Source organism: Eublepharis macularius, chromosome 14 (genome assembly GCF_028583425.1).
Source record: "Eublepharis macularius isolate TG4126 chromosome 14, MPM_Emac_v1.0, whole genome shotgun sequence".
NCBI classification, from domain to species: Eukaryota; Metazoa; Chordata; class Lepidosauria; order Squamata; family Eublepharidae; genus Eublepharis; species Eublepharis macularius.
In genome coordinates, this window is record NC_072803.1 from 61,823,498 (window position 1) to 61,849,994 (window position 26,497).

Here is a 26,497-nt window from a genome sequence, read left to right on the forward strand (position 1 = left end):
TAGCTGTGAATTTCCTGCATTGGGCAGGAGTTGGACGAGATGACCCTTGTAGACCCTTCCAGCTCTGTGCTTCTATTTATGAAGTTAATGTTGATCGTTAATGACGGGGAAAACGGGGATATATGTGTTTGGGATTAATTTGTACTCTTATCGTTTGTCTTTTAGGGTGATGATGTTTGAAGGGAAAGCCAACGAAAGCATCCCAAAGCCTTCAGGGCCCCCTCCCGAGAGAGATATTGCCAGCCTTCCTTGAAAAGCCACGACTCCCCTGGGCTGATCCCAGGGCTTCTTGCTTTGTTGCTTTTAAGTTGGACAGTCTTAGAAAGCCACCACTAACCTGCCTTAGCGAAAAGGAATGACAAGGGAAATTCCAGGGACCTTTTCCAGAAGCGTCCCGACGTAGCCATTCTTCATAAACTGCATCTGACTAGCCAGCTCTGTCTCTCGAAGAGATGGATCAGTAGCAAAGAACAAAAAATGTGAAACCAAAACGAACTCCCACGAGGTACTTTTTCCAATGAGAAATGCCACGGACGGTTTCCCAAGGCCAGCTCTGCCTTCGGTATGGAACTGGGGGGATTCAAATGCCAAATCTCCAGCCACTGAAAATTGCCCGGCCAAATCAAAAGTTCTTCAGGTGAACTTTCAGGTCTTCCCCAAATGAAGGCCTCAACTGCTGCCATTTTGAATGCTGTCACGTCTTGTCCAGCAATGTCAGTCACTCCCAGACACCTGAGCCTCTGAGTGCCTTCTCTCGGCTTTCCTGACCATTGTTTCTGTCTGGCTGCTTGTCCACCGGGCCAGCCTGCGTCTTCGAAACCCAAAGGATCCTTCAGCCCTTCGGAAGTACAATCTGAATTCACCTACATTATCTATCTTCGGTGAATTAATTTATTTGCCAGAACCAATTAATCGTTTCTCGTTGTCCTTACAAACTTCCTCCTGGTTGTATTTTTCTGCACATGGGGTACAATACGGAAAACACTGGATATGCTCCACTTCCATGGATGTGAGGATGATCTTGCTGCATTTAGTCCTCTCTAGATTTGTGTCTGTGGGCAGCAAGCAAGGTATGTTGGTTGTCGGAAGAATCACAGGACATTAATATACTTTGCATGCTGTCGGTTCCCACCTGCTGTTGCAAAAGAAAAGGTTTCCAGCTAAGACAAAGTGCTCTCCGAGGTCTGCAGGGAAATCGACTGCAGTAATATGGGGATCAGCCAGAGATTTTGATTCTCAAAATCAAAGGCTAAATCAAAACAAGAGCAACGCCCAGTGGTAGGAGGGTTTGCAGGAATCGTGGACTGGCCACCTGATGGAGGTTGAGTTCTGCATTTTTTTTAATTAATTTACATTTTAATTAAGCTTTATAACATACAACAAATAGAAATCAACAATGAACATCAACTGTAACACAACAACTAATCAATAATAGTTTACAAGTTTTGAAGAATATGAACATTACAATAACTTTTAAACAAAGCATACATAATATTACCAAATATCAGAAAACTGAGTCAACGTCTGAGCAATTCTTATTTTGGGATGTAAATCGTGCATGTCTATAAATTCAAGAAAAGGGAACCATTTCTCATAGAAATTGGAACTGGCGGGAAAGCGTTCAGCATTGAGAATATTATCATTAATCTTATCCAGGATGAAATGGTCCCATATCTTAGAGAGCCACATCTCTTTAGTTGGCACTTTCTTCAGATTCCAGACTGAAGCTATCGCTGATTTCGCTGCAACTAAAAATATTGCTATAAGATTCCTGATAGCTTTTGGGATCTGTGGAATATTCCATTGGTCTAGAAATCTAATTGAAGGCGATAATGGAATATCGTAATTCGTTATCTGTTTTATTACTTCCAATATTTCTTTCCAAAATGTGGCTATCCGTGAACAACCCCACCAACAATGAGAGAAGGATCCTACCTCATTGCAACCCTTCCAACACAGGGGAGAGCAAGAGGATGACATTGTAGACAATCTTTTAGGCGTCAAGTGCCACCTGTGAATAATTTTAAACGATTGGAGAGTTCTGCATTTTGATGTTGTTACAAATGGGTTTCCTCCTTTATCTTCTCTCCCAATGAATAACCCACAGCGTGTTGTGGTGGGCCACAGGATTAGTAATAGCAGCTCACACTGGCTACTTAACAGAGAAGTTATGGGGCTGGGGGGGGGGTACTTCAAAAAGATGGACCACCCAGCTACAGCTACTCAATGCCTTCTGAGCTGTTGTGTATCCCTGTGTATTTTTCACAGCCAGTCTCTGCTGTTTGGCTGTCAGCCAGCTTGGTAGCCCCAAGACGAGGCTGTGCATAGCTTCTTTTTAAAGAGAGAATGAGTGCGTTTTTTTCCTTTTTCTCCACATTCCAAAGCACTCAAAATTGGAGGAACAGATCCTGCAAACAAGCATTCCATAGGTAATTTATTTGTGTGTTGGCTTCAGTGGGGAACACGGTCAGGAATGTGTTTTGGAGAATCAGGCTGTCTTATTTTCCAGGAACCAGTTTTAAGTGGGAGGGTACTCCAGGCATTCTGGAAATGGGAGCATTTTTTGTACGTTTACAGCATTTGCAAGCCAGTTACTTTTGCCCAGGACGAATGACAGCTTCTGCTGTCTCGCACCCCATCTCACCACTGTCCACTGCAGCTTTTTATCCCATGCTGATAACGATCCAGTTGCTTTTTTAAAAGAATCTTGTTTGTATAAGGACCCCTTAGAACTGTACTGAAAAGAGAAACGGCGGATGAGGTTGACAAAGCTCTGTTTGTACAAAACGGAAATAAAGCTCGTGGGGAAAAATTATTTCAAGGCATTGTTTTTATTGAAAGCATTTGAAGGCTCGACTGAGCCACCATTCTTCTAAGGATAGCCATCTTGCAAACAGGAAATCACATTTTTATCATTAACAATACATAGGAGGGGAAGAGTTCGTCTGCCATAGCAACCCACAACCCACTGCACTCTTTCCCCGCCACTTCGTCTTGTTCCAAAAAATGCAGGAATTGCCCACACTGTGGTTTAACCAGCACTGACCGGGTGGTAACTATGACATTATCAGCACTCGTGAGACATGCCCCACTCTCATCTGCTTGCACTAATTGAAATTAGTGAATGCGGTGTGCTCATCCTCAGTGGAACATCTAGGGTTGCCAACTCCAGCTTAAGAAATTCCTGGAGATAAGGGGGTAGAGACCAGGGAGGGCAGAAACTGGGGAGGGATGTTGATGCTCCACCTGGCCACACCCCTTGATTGACTGATGGGCAGCCCAGCCAAATCAGAGGAACTCCTGGCCTGTGCCCTGCCTTCATGGAACTTTGGACCAATGGAATGCACGGCAGGCCATACCAAGCAAGCAAGCAAGCCTTTATTGGCATATATAAAATATAAAATTTTAAATACAGAAACTCCATACAAAATGAGATTAAAATTATGGACAGGAACAGGGCAACAGTGCAGCAAAACCAGTACAGAATATTACTTGTCAGGGCGTATAGCCATGGCACTGCAGAGAAACTTTGCTACTATTTCAGTTATTTTCCCCATCTGGATTGCCAAGCAGAAACTGAACCTTAAAATCATCAGAAAACTCTGAAAGTTGGGCTAATATAGGATGTAGAAGATCCCGGCAGGCCACACCCAGGGCAGTGCCTCCCCCAGAAGCTGTTCCAGGCCTTAGGCCTCTATACTGATCCAGACCCTGGGGGCAGGGATAGGGGGCGGGGCCGGGGTGAGGCGTAGGGTTGCCAGGTCCAGGTTGGGAAATTCCGGGAGATTTTGGAGGTGGAGCCTGGAGAGGGTGGGGTTTGGGGAGGGGCCTCCGTGGGGTACTATTCCATAGAGTTCATTCTTCAGAGCAGCCGTTTTCTCCAGGGGAACTGATCTCTGTGGCCTGGAGATCAGCTGTAATTCCGGGACATCTCCAGCTACCACCTGGAGGCTATCAGACAAGAAACAATTCCCGTGTACTATAATGCCTCCACAATCAACAATAAAGCACGTAATATTATTTCCAGAATTATTTATTCACCAATATATAAGGGGTATATTAAACAACTTGTATTTCAAATTATCTCTCTTAGCACATTCAAGAACTGCACCACATATTGCACTCCCCCTTAACCTCAATCATATAGGCATTTCAGACGTCCTGTAATTATTCTATTAAAGTGTCACGTGCTCCAAGTGCTATAATTATTACAATTAAAGTGCATTTACTGGTCAGACATCCTATGACACTACTTTTCCTATACAGGGTTTAAATTGCCTTGTTCACAATTATAATATACAGTCACAATATAGGTGCAGTCCAAGATTGACTCCAGACACTGTGGGTGTCACAGTTCATGGGTAGACCTATGTCCTTCCAATATACGTTGTAAACTCTGTGACTGAGTTCTCTAACGGACGGTCCAGATCCTTGTAAGGTCCGTTTCCAAAGTTCTTTTTCAAAGAGCACAGTAGTCAGAGATTACAAAGTTCCAAAAGAACTTTGGAAACGGACCTTACAAGGATCTGGACCGTCCGTTAGAGAACTCAGTCACAGAGTTTACAACGTATATTGGAAGGACATAGGTCTACCCATGAACTGTGACACCCACAGTGTCTGGAGTCAATCTTGGACTGCACCTATATTGTGACTGTATATTATAATTGTGAACAAGGCAATTTAAACCCTGTATAGGAAAAGTAGTGTCATAGGATGTCTGACCAGTAAATGCACTTTAATTGTAATAATTATAGCACTTGGAGCACGTGACACTTTAATAGAATAATTACAGGACGTCTGAAATGCCTATATGATTGAGGTTAAGGGGGAGTGCAATATGTGGTGCAGTTCTTGAATGTGCTAAGAGAGATAATTTGAAATACAAGTTGTTTAATATACCCCTTATATATTGGTGAATAAATAATTCTGGAAATAATATTACGTGCTTTATTGTTGATTGTGGAGGCATTATAGTACACGGGAATTGTTTCTTGTCTGATAGCAGTATTACCGTGTTGCTCTATATTTTGGGACCACCTGGAGGCTGGCAGCCCTAGGGGAGGGAGGGGATAAAAATTAGGTGCCGAGCAAGGCCAGGGAGGAGTAAGAGGGAGACAGCCGCAGGAGAGAACAAGGGAGATGGAGAGGCGGCTTTCCTTGCCCGGCTCTCCCATGTCTGAGGCTTGTGGAGAGTAGGACAGCCAGGGGACAGGGGATCCCCCACTCCCACCTTCTGCCCCCCACCACCACTCACCTGGCCAGAAGCAGGGAAAGGGCCTGCCGAAGTGCAGTGGAGGCCCTCCCTCCAGGTGCAATGACGTCACATTGGACCCCACCCACCCTGAGCGCTTACAGGAACTCATCTCTGTATCTGGACATCAGGTGTATTTCTGGGAGATCCCCAGGCCTTATCTGAGATCGGCGACATCTTTTCCAGATTTTTAAATATATACTCACACAAACCGTTACTTGTTTTGCTTGCAGAACGTCTCCAGTTTAATTTTTTTAAATTTCTTTTTATGTTTAAAATTGAAAAGGAGTACAGAAAAGATGAGGGGGACGAAAATTAAGAAGAAAAAAAGAAAAAACACAGAGCTATGTGTTATAAGGGTTATCAAAAGACAGTACAAAAATCTTATGTTTGAAAACATTAGAATAATATTTAAAAATGTTTGAAATATATATTTTCAAATGGGCAACACATACAGAATTCAAACCTACTTCTACTCCTCATCTTAGGAAAATAGAAAAACTCATTATTACCCTTATCATATCATTGCCTTATACTTATATATTTCTTAGCAATATTTCATTGTATTCTAACAATTTTCTTAATTCAACTAATTATTACACTAATCAAACTTAAAAATCTGTATATAGAGAGAGGTCTTTCAGTTTTATATATATATGTGTGTGTGTGTGTGTGTGTGTTTTCATTACATAGCACATTTATTCATCTTCCATCTCAAAAATTTAAAGCTTGAAACAAATAACATCTTGATGATGCTACTCAGAACTCATAATCATAATCAAATTTACAGGACTGATATGTCTTATTCATATATTTCTTTCCAGATTTTATCTATTATAAGCAAAGTAATTTCCCCGTTTCTCTTCAAATTCTTTAATCGATCTTCTGTTTATATAACTCATCAATTTTGTCATTACCGCATATTCTGATATTTTATCTTTCCAGATTTCTTGCAAGTTTAATTTCTGACTCATCCAGTTTAAAGTTTCAGGCTGATATCTGAGAAGACGAGAGTCAAAATAGCTGCTGCTGAGCCAGATAGATCAATGAGGCAGCCGGGGAAGGACTGTCCTTCTCCCCAGGGCTTTTCTTCTGGGAATACAGGTGGTGAAACTCAGTGATGGAACTCAAGACCGCACAATGACGTCACTTTGGGTCAGCTGGAACAAGGGGGGAGTTTTTAAAAGGTTAAATTGCCCTTTGCCAAAAATGGTCACATGGCCGGTGGCTCTGCCCCCCTCACCGATCTCCAGACAGACCATTTTTAAGAGGTGCCGTAACTCCGTTCCACAGTGTTCCCACTGAAAAAAAGCCCTGACGTCACAGACCCCCTGAAGAAGGAAGGGCTTCTTCCCTTCCTTCTTCTGGGGGGTCTGTGACGTCAGGTTTGGCCAGCACTAATTAAAAAATCTTAGTAAATTTGCCACTTTTAATGTAGTAAATTATGGCCAATTTGTCATCTTCATTGGGGCAAAATAGCAGCAGCTGGATGGAAAAAAATAAAAATGTAAGTTTCTAACAGCATGTTTTTTACATTAATTTAAACCCGTCGATAGGAATCAGCAACGGGGAGAAATGCTCCAGTGGAGTTGGCAACAGGTGCGCCAGCCCTTATAACATCCCGTTTCGCTTCCTTCTTCACAAGCCAATCCTTTCAACCACTAATTCAGTCCAAGACAATTCATAACATGCATTGGTGCTTCTTCTAGTAATTTCTCACCAAATTGGCCCCAGTGAAGCATGGAATTGAGGTGGGGAGAGGAAGAACTAGGAATCATCCGCACATTGATGACAGTGCAGCCCAGATATTTCCAAATATTTTTCCTAATATGTGTTCCAAGAAAGGCTTTTTTTGATCTGGAATGCACCGGAACGACATTCCAGCACCTCTTTAAAAAACGCATGTGACTGGTGTCACATGGGTATTTTTAAAATGGCCTTTTTGGCCACGTTGGGCCCAGACAGACCCAAAATAGCCTGGATTGGGCTGCTGCCAGAAAGGGGGGTGGTGGTTCCCCTGCCCAGCAGCGGTTCCTTCCAGGCCAACTCGGGTTCGATCCAGGCCATTTCTGGCCCATTTTAGGCCGATTTATGGCCTCAACCAGGGCTGAAATTGCCAGGATTGGGCCACTGCCGGGTGGGGGAGGATTCCCCTACCTGACAGCGGCCCCTTCCAGGCCAACTCAGGCTCGATCTGGGCTGTTTTGGGCCCATTTTAGGCCCATCTAGGGCCTGAAACAGCCAGAATCAGGCCACTGCCGGGCAGGAGAGGGTTCTGCCCTGCCTGGCATCTGCCCGTTCCAGGCTGACTCAGGACCAACCCTGGCCATTTTGGGCCCAAAACAGCCAGGATCAGGCCTGAAACAGCCAGGATCAGGCCTCTGCCGGGCGAGCCGCCTGGCAGCAGCCTGTTCCTGGCCATTTTGGGCCCCTTTCAGCCATTTTGTGCCCAATTCAGGCCCAAATGGCCAGGATCAGGCTGCTGCCTGGCAGGATAGTGCTCTCCCATGAGGCAGCAGCCCGTTCCAGGCTGATTTGGGCTATTTCAGGCCTGTTTTGGCCCGAATTGGCCCTAAATGACCAGGATCGGGCCCTAAACAGCCAGGTTTGGTCTGCTGCTGGGTGGGGGAGTGCTCTCCCGTGCAGACCCGGCAGTTTGCGAGCACTGCATGTGCACACATGTAGTGAGAGCTGCGCCACCTCCTGGGAGTTTCCCTGGGTGAGAGTTCCCCCGCCTCTTTTCCCAGAAAAAAAGCCCTGGTCCCAAGTAAATAACAATGATTTGAACACTTCATATAAAGTCCTATATACATTTTTATCAATAAGAATAACAAATCTATGACAACGGCAGTAAGGCTTTTATATGCACAAAAATGGAAAAGTACAGTACCGCCTTCAATGGATGACTGGATTGTGGAAGTGATGGAGTTAATTGAGATGGCTAAACTTGCAGCTTTGATCAGAGATAAAACATTGTCTACATTCATAACAAATTGGAAACCCCTTATTGCCTTTCTGCGTGAAATGGGAAAAAATGAACTAATGATTTGTGGATTTGATATTTAAGAAAATAAATTTGGGAAAATTAAATAAAAGGGGGGGTAATATAGACAAAGTACATTTTTGGTATTAAAACTACAAGCATAATGTTTGTAAGGATATTTCAGGTGTTGTAGAGAAAATTGAAAATGATTTCTTATACATGTATCATTTTCCTCTGATCTTTTTCTTTAGTTTCTGTTCTTTCTTTTAAAAAAAAATAGCTGGGCATTTCCCTCTAACCGGGTTCCAACTCCAAGGTGCAGCCTGGATGACACAGACCAGCCCCCCTGGAACAAATCTAGGTCCTGTAGCACTTAAAAGGCCAAGTAGAGTTCGACGGTATGAGCTTTTGAGAGCCAACGCTTGTCAGATATCAGGTATCTGATGAAGGGAGCTATGACTCTCGAAAGCTCACACCCTTGGTCTTTAAAGTGCTACTGGACCTGGATTTTGCTCTTTGACTGCAGATAAATACGGCTCCCCATCTTTGGAGGGTGGACTCTGTGGCATTATGCCCTGCTAAGGCCCCTCTCCTCCCCAGGCTTCATCCTCAGATCTCCAAGAACTTCCAGAGTTGGCAACCCGCTTCCTCAGTTCATCCGTTTTTTTTTAAAATACTTTTTATTTTATTAAACCAAAAGGGAATACAGAAAAAGAAAGTGAACGGGATAACCAAAGCAAATATAAAGCTAATTGATACAACGATTATTAAAATACAGAGTACAAAAATCATAACCTTTATAGATATTAGAATCATAATTAAGCCTATTTAGTGTATATTTTTCCAAATCTCTCTTTTTTCCACAAAACTCTTAACCGCAGCACGTTCTCAAAAAGAAATCTCTACTTTTGACCCTTTTTGTTACCCCTAGAAGAGCCATGATACCCTGTGGCTGTTGGCGCTCTATCGTTTCGCATCGCTATTCTTTATCTACTTTGGGTGGAAAGAGGAAACCAGTGTGAGACAGGAAGCTAAAAGAGACCATAGAGCTAGGAAGAGATCAGAGAGGCTCACCCCTTCGGCACTTCCGCCCTAACTTCCAAGGCAAAGTTCATGCTGTTAACCATCGAGTTGCCAACGCCTAGACAACTAATTGGCTCTCGCGGACAACCATGACCAACGACCCCGTCTTACTTTACCGGAAGTGCGTCATTCCAGCCTTTGTCTGTATTGTGCCTGTATGCTTCCAAAGGTTTCAACCATGGAGAAGACAGCCGGAAGTACCCAAGTCCCTCACCGGGGTAGAACGAGCGTGAACGATTTCTAGTTCCGCCCTCTGGACTGAGAGGATCGGGCCAGTTCCCACCCTTTCACCATAGAGTCGGAAGGCAAGCTAGCCCTCGGGCCCCGTCGCCGGAAGCGGAAGGGCCTTTGCTCTTCAGCCTGCCCCCCGCCGGAGAGGGGGCGGAGCGGGTGGCTGCGCGCGGCGGAGCCTGTCAGCGGCGGCTGAGGCGCCACCATGGGCGACGACATGGATCTCATCCCCGAGCGGGAGATGAAGGTGCGCCGCCCCAACGTTGCGCCGCGTCGTGCTCTTTCGGGGGCTTGGCCGTTAACGGAATGGGGCGGAGGGGGGGCGGCGGTTGGTAGTTTATAGAAAAGGCGAGTGGGGAGCGGGAGGTTGGTAAAATCACGCCGGGAGAGGCGGCAGGGAATTTCCCTTCTCTCCTCCACTCCCCTTGTAATATTAGAACTCGGTTCGGGGCAAGCAAAAGGAAGCCCTTCCTGAACCAGTAGGTTGTTGACTTGTGGGACTCCCTGCCGCAGGATGTAGCCGTGGCCGCTAGTGCTGGTGGCTCTAGCAGGAGGCTAGACATGAAGAGGAAGGGCTCTGTCTGTAGTGCTATAATGAAGCCTCCATGTTCAGAAATAGCGTGCCTCCGGAATGTAGGGTTGCCAGGTCCGGGCTGGGAAATTCCTGGAGATTGTGGGGGTGGAGACCAGAGAGGTGGGGTTTGGGGAGGGGAGTGGCCTCGTTGGGTTATAATGCCATAGAGATCACCCTCCAAAGTAGCCAATTTCTCCAGGGGAACTGATCTCTGTCAATAGGAGATCCGTTGTAATTCTGGGAGATCTCCAGCCACCACCTGGAGGCTGGCAACCTGGATACCAGTTGCTGGAGGGGGGGGCAACAGTGAGGGGAGCCTGTCGCCTCTGATCCTGCTTGTGGCCTTCCCAGAGGCAGGTGGCTGCTCACTGTGGGGAGCGGGATACTGGGCCAGAACCCGGAGTCTGATTCAGTGCTGCACTTACATGCCCTGGAAAGGTGCTTGCCAAGACCTCCCATCTCCAAAGGGTTTAGGAAAAGTAATCAGAAGTCTTGCAGCAGCATCGTGGTTTTTTGAGGCATATAGTTTTCCAGACCCTGCTAGTCCATGAAAGAATCTACAATTAATCTGTCCGCTGTGCTATGAGATTGTTGTTTTACTGCCACCTGCCAACGCTGTGGCTCCTCTGAAATGGTTGCTAGAGATGCAGCAATTAATAGTTTTACTAAAAAGTCCTGGTAAATAAGCCGTGCAGTTGATACCTGACCAGAATATCTAGCATAATTAATTGGGAGTCTGTAAACAGATCATTGGGACCAGGAGTCTTTAGAGTAGGGGTCTCCAGTAGATAGCCCTTGCAGGTTAATTTGCTCGGCATCACTGAGAACATCTAGGAAAAGACTCCAAAAAGAATAGGCTTTTTAATAGCTGAAAACTTCTTTTACTGGTGCTCTTTCTAGTCCATGATCTGTTTCTAGAACAGAGCAAAACTTGATAACATAGTGGGGCAGTTTCAGGGGGGCGGTACCTGTGTTGGTCTGTAGTAGAAGAGCAAGATTCAGTTCCAGTAGCACCTTTAAAACCGCCTAGATTTTCGAGGAATAAGCTTTGGAGATTCAAAGCTCCCTTCATCAGATACAAGGAATGGAAAAAGGAAAGAGTCTTCATAATCCAGGCAGAGGGTGGGAGGGGTATTGCAGATAAGAGAGTTAGGAATATATGTTGTAATTAGCTTGATGGAGCAGGTGCACAAAATGTAGAAAATTAGCATCTATGTTGTGAGAAAAATCCAGTGTTCTGATTCAACCTGAGCAGGGGGAAGGGGAATTAGCTCTGGATAGTTTTCATTACACAGAAGTAGTTATGCTGTAGAGCTGTCTGTCCCATGAAAGTTTTATGAACTTTTCATGATCTCTGTGCTAGTATCCATTGCATGGATAATCTATTTTTATCTTACCAATTAAAACTAGATTTTCTTTGTAAATTGGAGCCATCTTGAATTAAGAAATGTGTTTGGGTTTGTCTAGCCAGGCATTTCGGAGCATCACGGTTTTGCTGTGAGGCATGGTTCTCCAGTACATCAACAGAACTCACTGTGCGTTTAGGACTGGCCTTGTGAGGAACAATTTTTTTTATAAATAGAAAAGAGTCCAGTCACACCTTTAACACTAACCAACTTTACTGTAGCATAAGCTTTCAAGAATCACAGTTCTCTTCGTCAGATGCATCATCAGCTTTTGAGAATCACAGCTCTCTTTGTCAGATGCATCGTCAGCTTTTGAGAACCACAGCTCTCTTCGTCAGATGCATCGTCAGCTTTTGAGAACCACAGCTCTCTTCGTCAGGTGCAGAACTGTGATTCTTGAAAGCTTATGCTACAGTAGAGTTGGTTAGTCTTAAAGGTGCTACTGGACTCTTTTCAATTTTGCTACTACAGACTAACACGGCTAACTCCTCTGGATCTATGACATTTTTTTAATGTTTCCGGGTATACCACAGGATTTTCAATTCAGAGCCCTGAAGAAAGTCCAGATATTTGAAGCCCCTGATGAGCTCCCGAAAGACCGTTCCAGTCTCCTTGCTGTGTCAAACAAATATGGATTAGTCTTTGCTGGCCGGGCAGCTGAGGTGCAGATCTTTCAAACGAAAGACCTGCTGCTGCAAAATGAAGCAGGGGAATCTCCCAATAAAATTGGTAAGTTTTTCCTAATGTCTGTTTCTGCCCGTAAAGAGAGAGAGACTTTTTTTCTGCTGCTTTAGGGCACTAACACCCACCTGACTATTTGATTTATACATCAGATTATGAGAGGGAGGGCAGGAAAGGTTACATCAGTTCTTAGTTCTTGTAGCCCCTTCTTACATGCCCAGGGTAAGGCCAATCACCACTGGGGTCAGGTAGCAGTTTTCCCCAGGCCAGTTCAGCAAGGGATCCTGACAGTGTTTTGCCATCTTTTGGGCATGGAGCAGGGGTTACTGGGGGTGTGGGGGGTGTAACGAGCTTTTGCCTGTGTCTGAAACTTAAGCTTCTACTGGCCAAAAGAAATATATATCTTTTCTTTTGGAAAGCTTTCAGCAATTAGTTCTCAGACCTGCCAAACAGATAAGTTCTTTGAACCACCTGTTTATCAGTACATTTATTTGTATAGGGTTCAACATTGCTTTGCAACTCTTTATCAAACACACAGACACCAGTCTAGAGTTTATTTCACTTTATTGAAAATACACCCTAGTTTTTTAATGAAGCAAGTAATCAAAATATAAATGGTTATTAATATAAATCCTATAAAAACAGAACACAGAAAGGCAATGAGAAATAAGTTTGCTAACATTTCTTAATAAATTCCAAGTTTAACATAATCAAAGTTTCTATGAAATGCATAGGTAAAAATAAGTTCTCACCTAAATTCTCTCAAGAGATTTCTTCCATCAGAGCTCTGCCATTCTATCTGAGTTTGCAGTTTTATCAGTCATCATATGCAAATATTTAAGGTCTATTCACATGATAGCACAAACAAACAATAATTGGTCTGATGCTTCATTGAATATTCATAGTTTCTATTGTACAAATCAGTAAAAAATTACATTATACTCAAACTTACAAAACAAAACTATAAATCTCTGAGAAGTGTCAGAAAAAGTTAAGTTGAGAGATCACTATTGGTTGAATCTCTAATAGAGAAACATTAATCTTGATACAGTCCACTATTTTAATTAACTGTCAAAAGATTAAAGCACACCTGTTAGAATTACCTAACACAGAAAAAACACACAGACGGTTCATGCAAAGTCTGAACGTTCATCGAGAATACAAGTGCTTGGCCTAGTGTTGCTCACTATTGATTATTGTCATGTGCTTTTATCTGTATTGGTGCAACGGGGAGATAGTTGTGAATTTCCTGCATTGTGCGGGGGGTTGGACTAGATGACCGTGGAGGTCCTTCCAGCTCTATGATTCTATGATTGTTAGCATATATCAGTCAGTGTAGCATAGAGTACTGTAGCGTAACTCTTTGAATTGTTCAATCTGAAGTCCCACTTTTAACCCCCAACGTGGGACCCACTTTTGTGTTTTCAGTTATGCCCAGTTGTGCAAATAATACAAGTTACTTTGATGTTACGACATATACAATTTATTTTCCTGAATAGGTAGTAGATCAGAGTTTCAGAGTTGCACAATTCCTGCACTGCCTTGTTTGCCGCACAGGATTTAAGGCAGGTTTCAGTGTGCCAATAAAAACTAGCATAAAATCCCTAAAAAATATTTAAAAATCAATCTAAAATGGAAAAATAGTAGAAGTCCAGATTCCTGGACTTGTCGTCATGTAGTCTTCCTCCATCCCTCACCCTCTAACCCCACCCCTGGCCAATGCCAGGTTTTAGACTGAAGTTCAGTCTGTGTTTAATTAGAAATGTGCTTTCTTGATCTCAGTAAAACTGGCAGATTGGAAGCTAGTTGGGGGTTATGCTTAGATAACCGGACTAGAGGGTCTCTTCAAAATCAGGGTCTACTCCTTTATTCCCCGGTTTTGTTTTACAGTGGAGAACGTCCAGAGTGTTCTTGTGCCCATGAAGTTCCCAGTGCATCATTTGGCACTCAGTTGCGATAATCTCATAATTTCTGTCTGCATGGCGTCCAGCGACTGTGGGTCTTTCATCGGCTTTTTTGATGTCCGTACTTTTGCTAATCAGGTGAGAGGGGCTGACTGTAGATCTTAACCGATCCTGGTAGCGGAGTGGTAGAACACACTCTGCTTGTAGTAGCTCCCCAGTTCAGTCCGTAGCGATTTGAATTCAAAGGATCTTGAGTAGCATGGCCGGGCGAGATCTCTGCTTCTGATTGCTGAGGCCTGCTGCCACTTGGGGTCGACTGTGCTGGCATAGAACCAGCATGTTCTGGGGGTCAATCAATGTGTTCAAGTAGGATTGGGGAGACTGTGTTCAAATCCCCACTCAGCCCTGAAGTGGTCAGGGGCCAGGCATTCTGTCACACAGTGTAACCCGTGTCACAAGGTTGTTGTGAGGATAAAATGAAAAGGGAAAAAACTTTCTGGGCTCCTTGGGGTAAGGGCAAAATAGAAACACGCTGGGTAGGTGATGGAAATATACCATCATTATTACCCTTGAGGGAATCTTTGGTGATTAATATATTTATTGTCTAAGTCGACTATTGTTAGTTACGCCCTCGAAAAAGTCAGCAGCAGCAACAATGACGGACCCAGTACCTGAAACCAAGAGAGATCAACAATTAGTTAACTCTATGATTTTGTGGGCCTGCCAGCCCAGGGTGTCCCTCTTGAAGTATCTGTTGTAGACCTGTGAAAATATAACAAAAAGACATTGACATTTAGTATTGCAATTCTATTCTTCAGTATATTGTCGAAGGCTTTCTATTCTTCAGTGTTTGAAAATATTGTGTATCTTGTATGTCGCGTTTGTGATCATTTGTGAATATTCTTCATGTTTTTGTATGAATGTATCTATTTATTGTTGTATACCTATTCACCGCACCCGCACTTTAAATGCAAGAGTTGTTATTGACTGCTATGTTAATTTTCCCGTGGAAGGGTTTCCCTTTCATTTTGCTGTTTGTTACCTGCGGTAGCCTCTTTTGTTGGATTTTGGCGGGTAGATGGGCCAGGGTTCTGCAAGGGGAGGCAGGCTTGGGCAGGAGTTTGATGGGAATGTCTGTTTCCTTTGAGTAGTCTAAACAACAGAAGCGTCCCATCGCTTTTCATAAGCTGCCCAAGGAAGCGGGCAGCATGGCACTGGTCAGCGACCTGAAGTGGAACCCTGTGAATCCTTCCATGCTGGCCCTCTGTGTCTCCGATGGCAGCGTCTGCGTCCTGCAGGTCACAGACACCGTGAAGGTGCACGCTACTCTTCCCGCCTCAGTGGGTGCGACGTCAGGTTGGTAACAGGGTCTTTGGTTGCTGTTGATATCTGTTGAATAAAGGCCTGCTTTGCACCTCTTTTAAAAAACGTGTTTCCCCCCACCCCAATGTGTGCAACCAGCGTGCCTCATTCAGAGGCGTGTGCCAGAGAACTGTTGTCAGTTGCAGTTTCCTGGTGATTGTGTGTATGCTCAGTTGGCAGCCCCAAGTCTTCCGCTGTGTAACATGTGAAACGGCACTGGGTGCAGTCTTGGCTTGCAGTCAGGGGCTTTGCTGAGAGATCAGGGACTGTGTGGATTTAGCAGGTAGGGTGCCAGACATTGGAACGGACACACAACTTCAATTCCTATTCAGCAATGAAACTCAAGATGTAGGCAAAGTTTCTTCCTTAGCCTAACCTACCTCACAGGGTTGGCCTGACAGGAAACAAACTAATAATTGTGAAAAGATCCAGAGGAGTTAGCCATGTTAGTCTGTAGTAGCAAAATCAAAAAGAGTCCAGTAGCACCTTTAAGACTAACCAATTTTATTGTAGCATAAGCTTTCGAGAATCAAGTTCTCTTCGTCAGATGCCTGATCCAAACTGGCCACATACAGAAGAGGAGGAGCGAGAGGGGAGAGAAGGGGACATATATCAGAAGGGGACAAGATGCAATTAGCGGGGAGGCAACCAAAACATTCCTTTGCTAGTAAATGTAAACATCTCCTTTTGGTGTGGAGTCAGTTTGCCGTGTTAGTTTGCAGCAGTAAAAGCATCCAATTCCTATGTAGTATAAGCCTTCGATAACCACAGCTCTCCCTGCCAGATGCATCTGACAAAGAGAACTGTGGTCCCCAAAAGCCCATACCAGGCGCAATGATGAGTCTGTTGCACCAACTGGCATGCGGAAACATAAACCAGAATTTGAATTCATTTATCTTCTGCCACGTGCTAGCTCCCTGATTTGCAACTAGTTGGGGTTTTTTTTTCAAGAAAAGACAGTATTTTAACTAACCAACAGCCTTGAAGGACTAGTGGTACTGCCTCTGCCCAGTGCCTCCCTCCTGGCAAACCAAGTTGCAAGTTAAACGTCTTTAACGCCAACGAGTACGGCATCAGAGACTGCAGCTGTACCTCTCGCTGCTTCTACTACTGCCCTGGGTTTTTGGGCTTACAGCAAGCAGCTGAGGGTGTGCAGCAACAGAAGGGCTCTGCCAAAGACTCCCATGGGTTTCGCGAAAGGAGACGGAGAGAAGTGGGTGTAGTGCAGAACTGGAGCAGCCATTGAGCTCAGTGCATATTCGTTGCACGCAGAGGGTCCCAGGTTCAGCCTCTGGCATCTCCAGCATGAGGGCTCTCAGGCTCCAAACCTTGGGGAGCTCCTTCCAGTTGCAGCAGACAGCACTAAGCTAAATGCAGCCGTGGCCACTTGGTACTGGGCAGCTTCGTATAGCATTGGGGTGAGATGGGCACACCCATTAGACAGCCAAGATGTCCATCACTTTACTTAGGGAAAGGTAAAGGTAGTCCCCTGTGCAAGCACCGAGTCATCACTGACCCATGGGGGATGTCGCATCACGACATTTTCTTGGCAGACTTTTTACGGGGTGGTTTGCCATTGCCTTCCCCAGTCATCTACGCTTTACCCCTAGGAAACTGGGTACTCATTTTACCGACCTCGAAAGGATAGAAGGCTGAGTCAACCTTGAGCCAGCTACATGAACGTGGCTTCTGCCAGGATTGAACTCAGGTCATGAGCAGAGCTTGGACTGCAGTACTGCAGCTTATCACTCTGCGCCACGGGGCTCTTATGTTACCTGTGGTAGCCTCTTTGGTTGGATTTTGGTGGGTAGATGGGCCAGGGTTCTGCAAGCTTTACTTACTAACCATGAAATTTCAAGACAGTGTTGAAGGGCACTCCTAAGAGAGAGCCACCCAAATACCCTAGCTGGCTTGCTGTCGTCACACTAGCTGTTGTCAGGGCTAAAGAAGCTTTCTTGTTTTTCTCTCAGTGTGCTGGAGCCCCAAAGGGAAGCAGCTGGCTGTGGGCAGACTGAACGGCACAGTGGTCCAATATCTGCCTGTAAGTATCTGTCAGCAACAAACCGCCTCCCTTTCGCCCAAGTCATGTTTAAGGGGGTGGAGCATTGGTCATCCACCTGGCCAAAGTGCATGGTTGTTGGTAGGTGATTGACATCACAACCAAGCTAGACTACAGTGTGCTTTTGGGGGCCTTTGAAGATATTTCAAAAGCTTCAGCTAGTTTATAACGTAGCTGCAAGATTACTGTTTGATGTAAACCACAGCCAAATTTAAAGTACTAGTTATGACCTTTTAAACCCACACGATCTGGATCCAGGGTATTTGAAGACATGCCTGCCCCCATGTAAACCTGCTTGATCGTTATAGCCATTGTCTGAAGTCCTCTTCTGTGTGCCGGCCTTAGATGAAATAAGGTGGGTGGCCACGCAAGGTGCAGTAACAGAACACCTGCCCCACAGACGTTCAGCGGATGGCTTGTACGATGAGTTTCTAATACTAGCGAAAGATGTATTTGGTTGCCCAGACTTTTGAGGACGAATGTAAATGCATCTGGGACGGAATGCTGTACGGCAGAACCCTAACGCTGGTGTCTTTGGTGAGCCAGCAAGTCCCTCGTTCAAATCCCGCCCCTGTTGTGAACTCCTTCACTGGCTTAAGCAAGCCTTTTTCTCTCAGCTTTTGTTTGCAGTCTTCATGTGGGGATAAATCAACTTATTTTGCTGAGCGGTGGCAAGGAAGGCTGAGCGAATCTGTGATATGCTTTGAAAATCGCAAAGCGCCGCATAAGTGCATTATTGTTTCGCGGTAAAACTTGCGTTTACAGCGATGAATGGCGTTTGTGTTTCAGAACCTGCAGGAGAAGAAAATCATTCCTTGCCCTCCATTCTACGAGGCTGATAATCCAGTGAAAGGTATGGCATTTCTTCTACTTTGGCTTTGGGACTGGCTGGCTGCTGTTAAGAGTGGATTATAACATTTCCCTTTGGGGTGAATTTTGAGTCTTATGCAGGACTTTTTTCCAGCGGGAACGTGGGGGAACGGAGTTCCGGCACCTCTTGAAAATGGTCACATGGCCGGTGGCCCCGCCCCCTGATCTCCAGATAGAGGGCTCCGCGCCACTCAGCAATCTAAACATCCCTCTGTCTGGAGATCAGGGGGCAGGGCCACCGGCCATGTGACCATTTTCACTGAGGGCAATTTAAACTTTAAAAAACTCCTCCCCCCCCCCCCCCCGTTCCAGCTGACCCAAAGTGATGTCATTGTGCGGTCCTGAGTTCCACCACCTCTTTTCCCAGAAAAAAAGCCCTGGTCTTATGACTTGTCCGTTAAATACAGTGACATCCAGGCGTATCTCAGAATGCAGCTGATGCTCTTTGTTGGGTGGCTGAACGAGGAATCGGAGCGTTTTGCCCAGATCGATTGTGCAAATGAGAACACACTAGCAGCCTTGCTGCATCGGACCAGCAGCTCCTGGGAGCAAATCTTTCCAGTTTGTCATGTCTCTGGGGAGTACAAGGGTGTAAAGCTGGGTAGGGGTGCTTTCCAGTGCCGTAGCTGCCCTTGTTTGCATGCGGAGTGTGTCAGTGACCAGCCATCTAACCTGTGCGTTCCATCTGTTCTTCTCCTTGCCAGTCCTGGATGTGTTGTGGGTAGGCACTTACGTCTTCACGATTGTATACGCAGCTGCAGATGGGACTTTGGAGACTCCGCCCGAAGTGGTGATGGTTGTGCTTCCGGTATGTGTTGTGAACAAATGAAAAAAAAAATATTATTATTTTGCCACCAAGTATTTGTGAATTTACTCATTCTCACGTGGGCTGCCAGACCTTTGGCCTTGGTCTGGGCTGCCATGTTCCTTCTCTTGTTTGGCAATTAAGGGTAAAACAGTAGCACCCATAAAAGAAGAATCTCCTTGATCATTAATCAAATCTTGTCTGGATATTAAATGAGGGAATGTCTCGTAACATTTTCTTGGATCCTGATGCTGTCAGAGCCCCGTCCCCATTTTATTGAATTGGGCACTCCTACAGAATCTCTGACCCTCATCTCAACACTTCCACCTCACTGAGTTAGTAAACTTGCAGCTGTACAGTACAGACCCCAGATGTAGGTTCCCGAAAAAGATACCTGTGTGTAGAAAGGTAATATGTCTCCTTTACATGCTACATTTCTATGTGCAGGAGGGTTTTGTTTGTTTTGGTACAGAGGAGCATTGAGTCATGTCAGTGCTGTAGCCAGGGGTCATTTCGTAGAAAAAGAGCTGGAGGAACTCATTAGTATATGCCATGTCTCTTACCATCCCCGGAAGTGTGTCATTCATGTAACTGATTTGTATATGCCACACCCCCTGACATCACCTATCCTGGCTGTTTTGGACCCAATCTTGGCCATTCAGGGCCAAAATTGGGCCCAAAAGGGCAAAAAGGGGCTGAAAAGGGGCCCCAAACGGTCAGGATCGGGCCACTGATGAGCGGGAGAGTGATCCACCACCCGTCAGAGGCCCGATTCAGGCCGTTTCAGCCCCAATCCAGGCCGAAATGGGCCCAAAATGGCCAAGAGTCAGGTGGGCAGGGCCACTTGACATGTGACCTCTTTGGGGAACTGCCGGAACTGCGTTCCTGTGCGTTCCCCCTTGAAATGAGCCCTGGCTGTAGCCCTGATGCCCACCTCAGAGACTGTTAAAATACACGTCGTCTGTGCTTTTTAACAGTGCTCATCCGCGGCTTCAGAACTGATCAAACCAATTGAGCTGCTGTGATCATGGGTCTGAAGTGCCATTGTCCACGATTGGACCTTCTCCCACCCCCTGTGCTGCCCGCTGGCTTGCCTTGGCCACAGTGGGCAAACACACTACCGGCTCTGACCTTTGGGTTGCCAACCATCCCAGTGGCTGCTCTGGCTCCCCTAAGGCTGCCACCAACCAACCTGATGAAGGATGGCACCACCCCTTCACTGAGCAGTCCCTTTAAGGGACCGTTACTGGCAGCTGTGGCCAAGACATCCGGGAAAACGGGCAGGGGAAGGAGGTCAAGAAGGCTGTTGGGGTTTTGTGCAATTACACATGGCTTATATAAGGAGCCAAACAGCAGGCAATGGAGGAGGCTCCAGGTTCTCTCCAGGCAGCAAAGCGGAGGCTTGGGAACAGGGAAGGAACAGTCTCCTTCCCTGTCATCATTGGAGGCCTTTTGCCAGCCCTGGGGCTCAGCTGGGACCATAGAGGCAGGGACCGAGTACGAGGCAGAAGCCAAGCCCCCTGGATCCCCACAGTTGTGCTAGTATGAGGGAGGTCTGGGTTCAAATCCTCAGTCACTTATGAAGCCAGTTAGTTACTTTGGGCCAGTTAGTCCTCCTCAGCCTAGCCTACCTCGCATGGTTGTTGTGAGGACACTGCCCCAAGCAGGAAAGAAATATAAAAATCCATGATAGGGCCTCATTGTATTTACAGCAATTTTAACATCTTTATTTAAATGCTATTTTTAATGCGCCTGAATGCTATTTGGATGTACTGCATCGGAGAGATTTGCGGGGTGCCCTTTAAACGCGGCTTCCTATTCTTCCTTCCCATCCAGAAAAAAGAAGAAAAACGACCGGAGAGGTTTGTCAACTTTATGGAGCCCTGTTACAGTAGCTGCACCGAGAGGCAGCATCACTACTTCCTTAACTATGTGGAGGACTGGTAAGTTGTGAGAAGCTGCAGGACGCAACGCTTCCCACCTTGTGCCAAAGTATGCTTGTGTGTTGCTCTGTAATGTTCTGTGTACTTCTTCCTCGAGGCTGCCTGGCAGAGGGCTCGTTAGTGCCTTGTCACACTTAGAATCGTCTTTCGGGGTGCTGCTCAAGTAGCAAAATATGTTTTTGATTGTGGGGGCATCTTGAAGGAGCGGAGGGAGGATTCTGATCCGCTTTAGTGGCTGCAACAACAGGAGGCTGTCACGCTGTTGTGGTGTCATAGGGTGCAGTCTTATATATGGGCATCTGAGTGCACTAGGACAAAGCTAGTATTTTGCAAACTTCGTCGCAGAGATCTCTTGAACATGCAGGTCATTGTCATTATTGTCAGGCCATTGGTCTGTCTAGCACAGTATTGCCTACTTTAGACTGGTGATGCCTCAGTTGAGGGGGAAACGGAGGGGGGACGCTTCTGACAAGAGCAGAGGGATACCACAGCTCTTCAGGATCTTTTCAGGCCTTTCCCCCCATCTGCTGTCGGGGACCTCTGTAGTACCACCCTAGAATTAAGCGTCGGAACTCAGAAACTACCGTCTCCTAAGTTAGACCAGAGCACTGTCTGCTCCCATTGGCAATGGAGGTAGCAGAAGTGGAACCTGGGACCTCTCCTGGGCAAAGCCTGCGCTTTTCCCTGCAGCCATGGCCCCATACGAAAGCCCTCAATGTCCAGGGAAACTCCTGCTGTACTTTGCGAACTCTAGTATGAAAAGGACCAAAGTTTAAATGAAAGTATGTGAATTGTGAATGACTCCTTGTGTGTTCACATGGTTATTCCCCCGCAATAAACATAGAAGCAAGACTGAGAAAGTACCATGCCCTTCTTCGTGCAAACATAGCCACAAACACTATCCAGTAGACTTACAACAACAGACAGAATACGCAGAATAGTCTACAGCCCCTATTCCATTCCAGCTCCTCTGTCCGATCCATTTCATTACAGCACAGTCTTGTTACCTGTATAAAAAAGCCTGCCTGAATAACTCAGTTTTGCATAGTTTATGGAAAGCCAGGAGAGTGAGAGCTTTCCTGATTTCTTCAGGCAGGCTATTCCACGAGGTGGGGGCCACCACAGAGAAAGCCCGTGTACGGGCATCGTTATCTTTTAGAATTGTGTCTCTTGGCCACATTCATATATAAATTGCAAGTTGATCAAGCCCCAGTTAGTAGTGATGGCCGAATGCAGACAGTCAAACTAAGATTTGTAGCTAGTTTGTTGGCCAAGTTTATATTAATTGTGATTTGTTGTAATGTACTAGCCGTGGTTTGTTGAGTAACAACTACCCCTTATGGTTGCTTATCCACACAAATACGGGGAAAATGTCCTCCCTGCTGGGAGGCAGGAGGGAGAGCAAAGAAGCAAACGAATCCGGGATTGTGCAAAACTGGGAATTTGTTACTTACATCTTGTAGACCTCCCAGAGCTTGTTGTACAAACCACAGGTGTGATGGCCTTGGAAAGAAGCTGTGTGAGTCAGAGCTAATTGAGTGAAAATATGAGGATGAATCAGCCAGCCACCAAAAAGACCCATGGGGAAAAGAACATGGTGCTGCGAGGTGATCGGGCGATCTTCTCAAAGAGAGATCGAGCACAGTCCTAGGGCTGGTTCACGTGCTGACCTTTCCGTCGTGCTTACAAGGCAGTTGTGCAAGTTTGGTGCCTCACCTGTAGGGTCTGGTAGGCATCAGCTCGATGGGCTCCGTCCTCTTTTCCTCTTGAATGGAGATTGAAGATCCGTCCCTGTGAGCAGAAGTGCCTGGGAAGAGAGGCATGTTAAGGTGGCTGTGTCCAAGTTGCAGAGCGAATCCTTTGCACGCAGAAGGTTCTGGCTCATCTAAGAGCTGCTACCAGTCAGAGCAGAATTAGATGACCCAACACAATACAAAGCAGGTGCATGTAATAATCCCTTAGTCAGGTGAGTGCGATGCAGCCCATCCTTGCCTTTTGGGAGCTGTGAACTATCTTTAAAGAGCAGTTGGGGTGTCCCTCACCCTTGGACAATTCTCTTTGTCTCCCTCTAAAAGTCCGCCACACAATCTGGAAACCAGAGGGAAAAGCCTACTTACAGTGTTCCTTTTATGTCTCATGGAGTCTTCCAAACAGCTTGCCTAGTAACTCTGCTTTGAGTAAACCTGAAGAGAATTCCCAGTTCATGGCTTGCACTTGACACTATCTTCCGCTTGTGTTTAAAGGGATCTGGTCCTAGCAGCTTCTGCGGCTTCCACAGAAGTCAGTATCCTCTCAAGACAAGGAGACCAGGTAACTCGAGAGGGGGGGGGCGTACTGATCTGCAAAAGAGAATCTTCTGGGACCTTCAAGGGATGACAGATTGTGGCATAAACCTCTAAAGATCTGAATGGGGGGACAGGTCAGCCCGGGCTGTCTTGAAATGGGCTATCTCCCTTCCCTTCTTACTCTAAAGATGCTGCAGAATGAGCCAAATGAAATTTCTTCTTGTTTCCAGAACAACTGGGAGCTGTGGGTTCTGGAAGACTCCAGCCGGGCAGAACTTCCTGTAACAGACAAGAGCGATGACACCTTGCCTGTGGGTGTGGCCATAGATTACACCAGCAGCACGCCCATAACCATTAGTAAGTTCTTGTGCCAAACTAAAGCTACCAGTGGAGCTCTTTGGAGGAAGGTTTAGTGGTAATCTGGACAGCTGTCCTATCTAGAAGCTTCTCCCCACATGTAGACTGCACTCCTGCAACCCTCCCCCTTTTCATTCCCAGCTCTGAACAAGAGCTTTAAAAAAAAGCCATGAAACAGTAAATGCTTAGGTCAGGAGGACTACACAGGCAGCCCAATTAGGTGGTAGAATCCTTAAGTGGTAAAATGGAATGAATCATTTAAATCTGCTGGTGAAGAATTACATTTTTTTGGGAAGCATCCTTGTATTACAGATCGATTGTATTGATTGATTGCCTTTGTAGCCCACTCTCCCCGCAAATGGGCTCAGAGCGGATAACATCAAAAATGACTTTTACAGTAAAACCACAATAAATAACAATTTGGTCAGATTCTCTGCATTTAAAACAAAAAAATCATAGTATCTCAGGGAGAAGTTCTAAGTTAGTCCTTTGCATGGTGTATTATTTTTCCGCTTAGCAGGAACACTGAAAACCTCTGTCACCTCCTTTCTGCCTTGTCCTAGTATGTATGAAGACTAGGCTTTAGAATAAGGTGGTCTGTGCACAAATTTATGTCAGTGATGCTCACTTCTGTGAAGCATACAGAGCCCAAACAGACGAGATGCCTGTCGCGTGGAGGACACGAGTTTCCCACAAGGTTCCACCAGAAGTGTAGTGAGAGAGAACCTCTGCCAGGGAGAAGAGGGAGAGAATCCCTCTTCTCCCTCTCGCTGCCACCAGCTCCCCTTGCTCCCCTAAAAGCACTCGGCAGCCAGAGGGAGCTGAGCGTGCTGGCAGCAGCAAGAGGAACAAGGAGCTGGTTGCTGCTGTCAGCTCCCTCTGACTGCCTCCCTCATCACTGCCAGCGTGCTCAGCTCCCTCTGGCTGCCGAGTGCTTTTAGGGGAGCAGGGGGAGCCAGCAGCGGCTAGAGGGAGCCAAACAGACTCGATGAGATGCCTAGAGAAAGAACCTCTGCCAGGGAGAAGAGAGATTCTCTCCCTCTTCTCCCTAGCAGAGGTTCTTTCTCACTGCACTTCCCGTGGAGCTTTGCAGGAAACCAGCTCGTGTCCTTCACATGTCAGGTGTCTTCTCTGTTTTGGCTCTCAGTTCATTCTCTGCTGAAGCAAAACCAAAGTGTTGTTGCGTTTGTGTGTGTGTCTCCCCCCCCTTCTCCCTCTTGAAACATGGGTCTGTCTCTGTTCTTTTTGTTTACCTTTATAGCTGGCCTTTTGATCAAACATTCTTCCATGTGGCTTTCAGGAGATTAAAACAATATCCAAAGCTGCCCAGTGTCCTGTCTCTCCCCCTCATTGTTATCACTCCCTTTCCCAAGGAGTTCAGGACAACTAAGGAGCGCAGTCCTGTGACAGAAGGTGACTTCATGGCTGAACGGAGGTTTGAACCTGGGTCTCCCCAGTCCTTGTCTGAGGGCCAAGCTACAAGTGAGGAATGACACTTGAACGGCAAGTGGATTGAGTGGAGGGCAAGTGAACAGGGAGAAATACACTTGCCGTTCAAGTGTCATTCCTCACTTGTAGCTTGGCCCTCAGACACTAACCACTATAACACAAAGACTTCCTAGGCGGTGGGAAAGTCAGAGGGGAGATCTCACCCCTGCAGATCCAGAAGAGTTATTTAGCAGTTGGTTCTTCGGGGCAGGGAGGAGAGGGGAATGGTTCTGCCGCTGGGGTCAGATGACTCTTCCCTTGTCATAATGCCCTTGAGGAGGTGACCTCCCCATGGCCCTGTGCTTACAACAGTTGACTCACCTTTCTCCCAAAAGAACTTAAAAGTGGGTTACAGTGTCACTTCACGCTATAATGAAATGGAGATAAAAATTATAACAATCCCAGTAGCTCGTACCCTAACGTGGATAACCCAGGTGAGCCTGATCTCGTCAGATCTCAGAAGCTAAGCAGGGTCGGCCTTGGTTAGTAATGGGATGGGAGAGCTCAGACGAATACCAGGGTTGCAGAGGCAGGCAATGGCAAACCACCTTTCGTAGTTATGAAAACCCCACTAGGGGTTGCCGTAAGTCAGCTGTGACTTGAGGGCACTCTCCACCACCGTCTCCCTGTAGCTCATCTCATAAAATGTCAAGAGGATCAGGTTGATACAAATACCCATCCGAACAACTCGGCTTTGTACAGCTGCTGAAAAAGCAGTAGTGGCGGTGATGGTGGTTTCCTAACATCCTCAGGCTGTTCCACCATGTATGAGCCTGTGCTGGAAAAGCTCCGCTACGAGCAGATGCTGTTCTGACCTGTCTGCAGGATGGGATTGTGGCAGAGCTTGACTGCAGAGCTAAGCTGCCACAGCTGAGCAAGTCCAGCCAGGCGGCACGTAAATAAGAGGGTGCCAGGGTTGAAGGGCACACCAGTGCCTTGATGTGAACTCCGAAACTAAGGGGCAGCCAGTGAAGCACTTTCCAAACAGGTGTAGTACATACATAGCTGGATGCTCCAGATAGTGAGTGGACTGCTACATTTTGCACCAAACTTCAGATAAAATCTTGTTAAGGGCCTCTGTAGAAATGTTCCAAAGCAGTGGTTAAGGTCCTGATCTAATGTCTTTTTTCCAATTTCCTGTATGGCCAAAACTCAGCAAGGGACGGGTTGGAGGCATCATCTTATTCCCTGCATTTCAGAAAAGCGGTTCCATAT

General features: G+C 46.1%; 2 protein-coding genes across 6 annotated transcripts in view; both read left to right on the top strand.

Moving 5' to 3' along the window:
- The window catches only part of AIF1L (allograft inflammatory factor 1 like), a 57,217-nt gene extending 54,402 nt beyond the window's left edge, over nt 1–2,815 (top strand). For both annotated transcript variants that reach the window (XM_054998015.1, XM_054998016.1), the window contains one exon: nt 166–2,815. In XM_054998015.1, the coding sequence (XP_054853990.1) occupies nt 166–253 (88 nt within the window). In that variant the 3' untranslated portion in view covers nt 254–2,815. The remainder of the gene's footprint in view (nt 1–165) is intronic.
- Nucleotides 2,816–9,707: 6,892 nt separating this feature from the next.
- Nucleotides 9,708–26,497, top strand: part of NUP214 (nucleoporin 214) — a 100,218-nt gene continuing 83,428 nt past the window's right edge. For all 4 annotated transcript variants that reach the window (XR_008598215.1, XM_054997973.1, XM_054997974.1 and 1 more), the window contains exons 1-10: nt 9,708–9,795; nt 12,062–12,257; nt 14,100–14,251; nt 15,265–15,469; nt 17,446–17,516; nt 18,324–18,387; nt 19,109–19,212; nt 21,046–21,152; nt 23,396–23,462; nt 23,668–23,794. Coding sequence is in view for 3 of the 4 variants with exons in the window: in XM_054997973.1 (XP_054853948.1) it covers nt 9,754–9,795; nt 12,062–12,257; nt 14,100–14,251; nt 15,265–15,469; nt 17,446–17,516; nt 18,324–18,387; nt 19,109–19,212; nt 21,046–21,152; nt 23,396–23,462; nt 23,668–23,794 (1,135 nt within the window). In the remaining variant the exon portion in view is untranslated. The remainder of the gene's footprint in view (nt 9,796–12,061; nt 12,258–14,099; nt 14,252–15,264; nt 15,470–17,445; nt 17,517–18,323; nt 18,388–19,108; nt 19,213–21,045; nt 21,153–23,395; nt 23,463–23,667; nt 23,795–26,497) is intronic.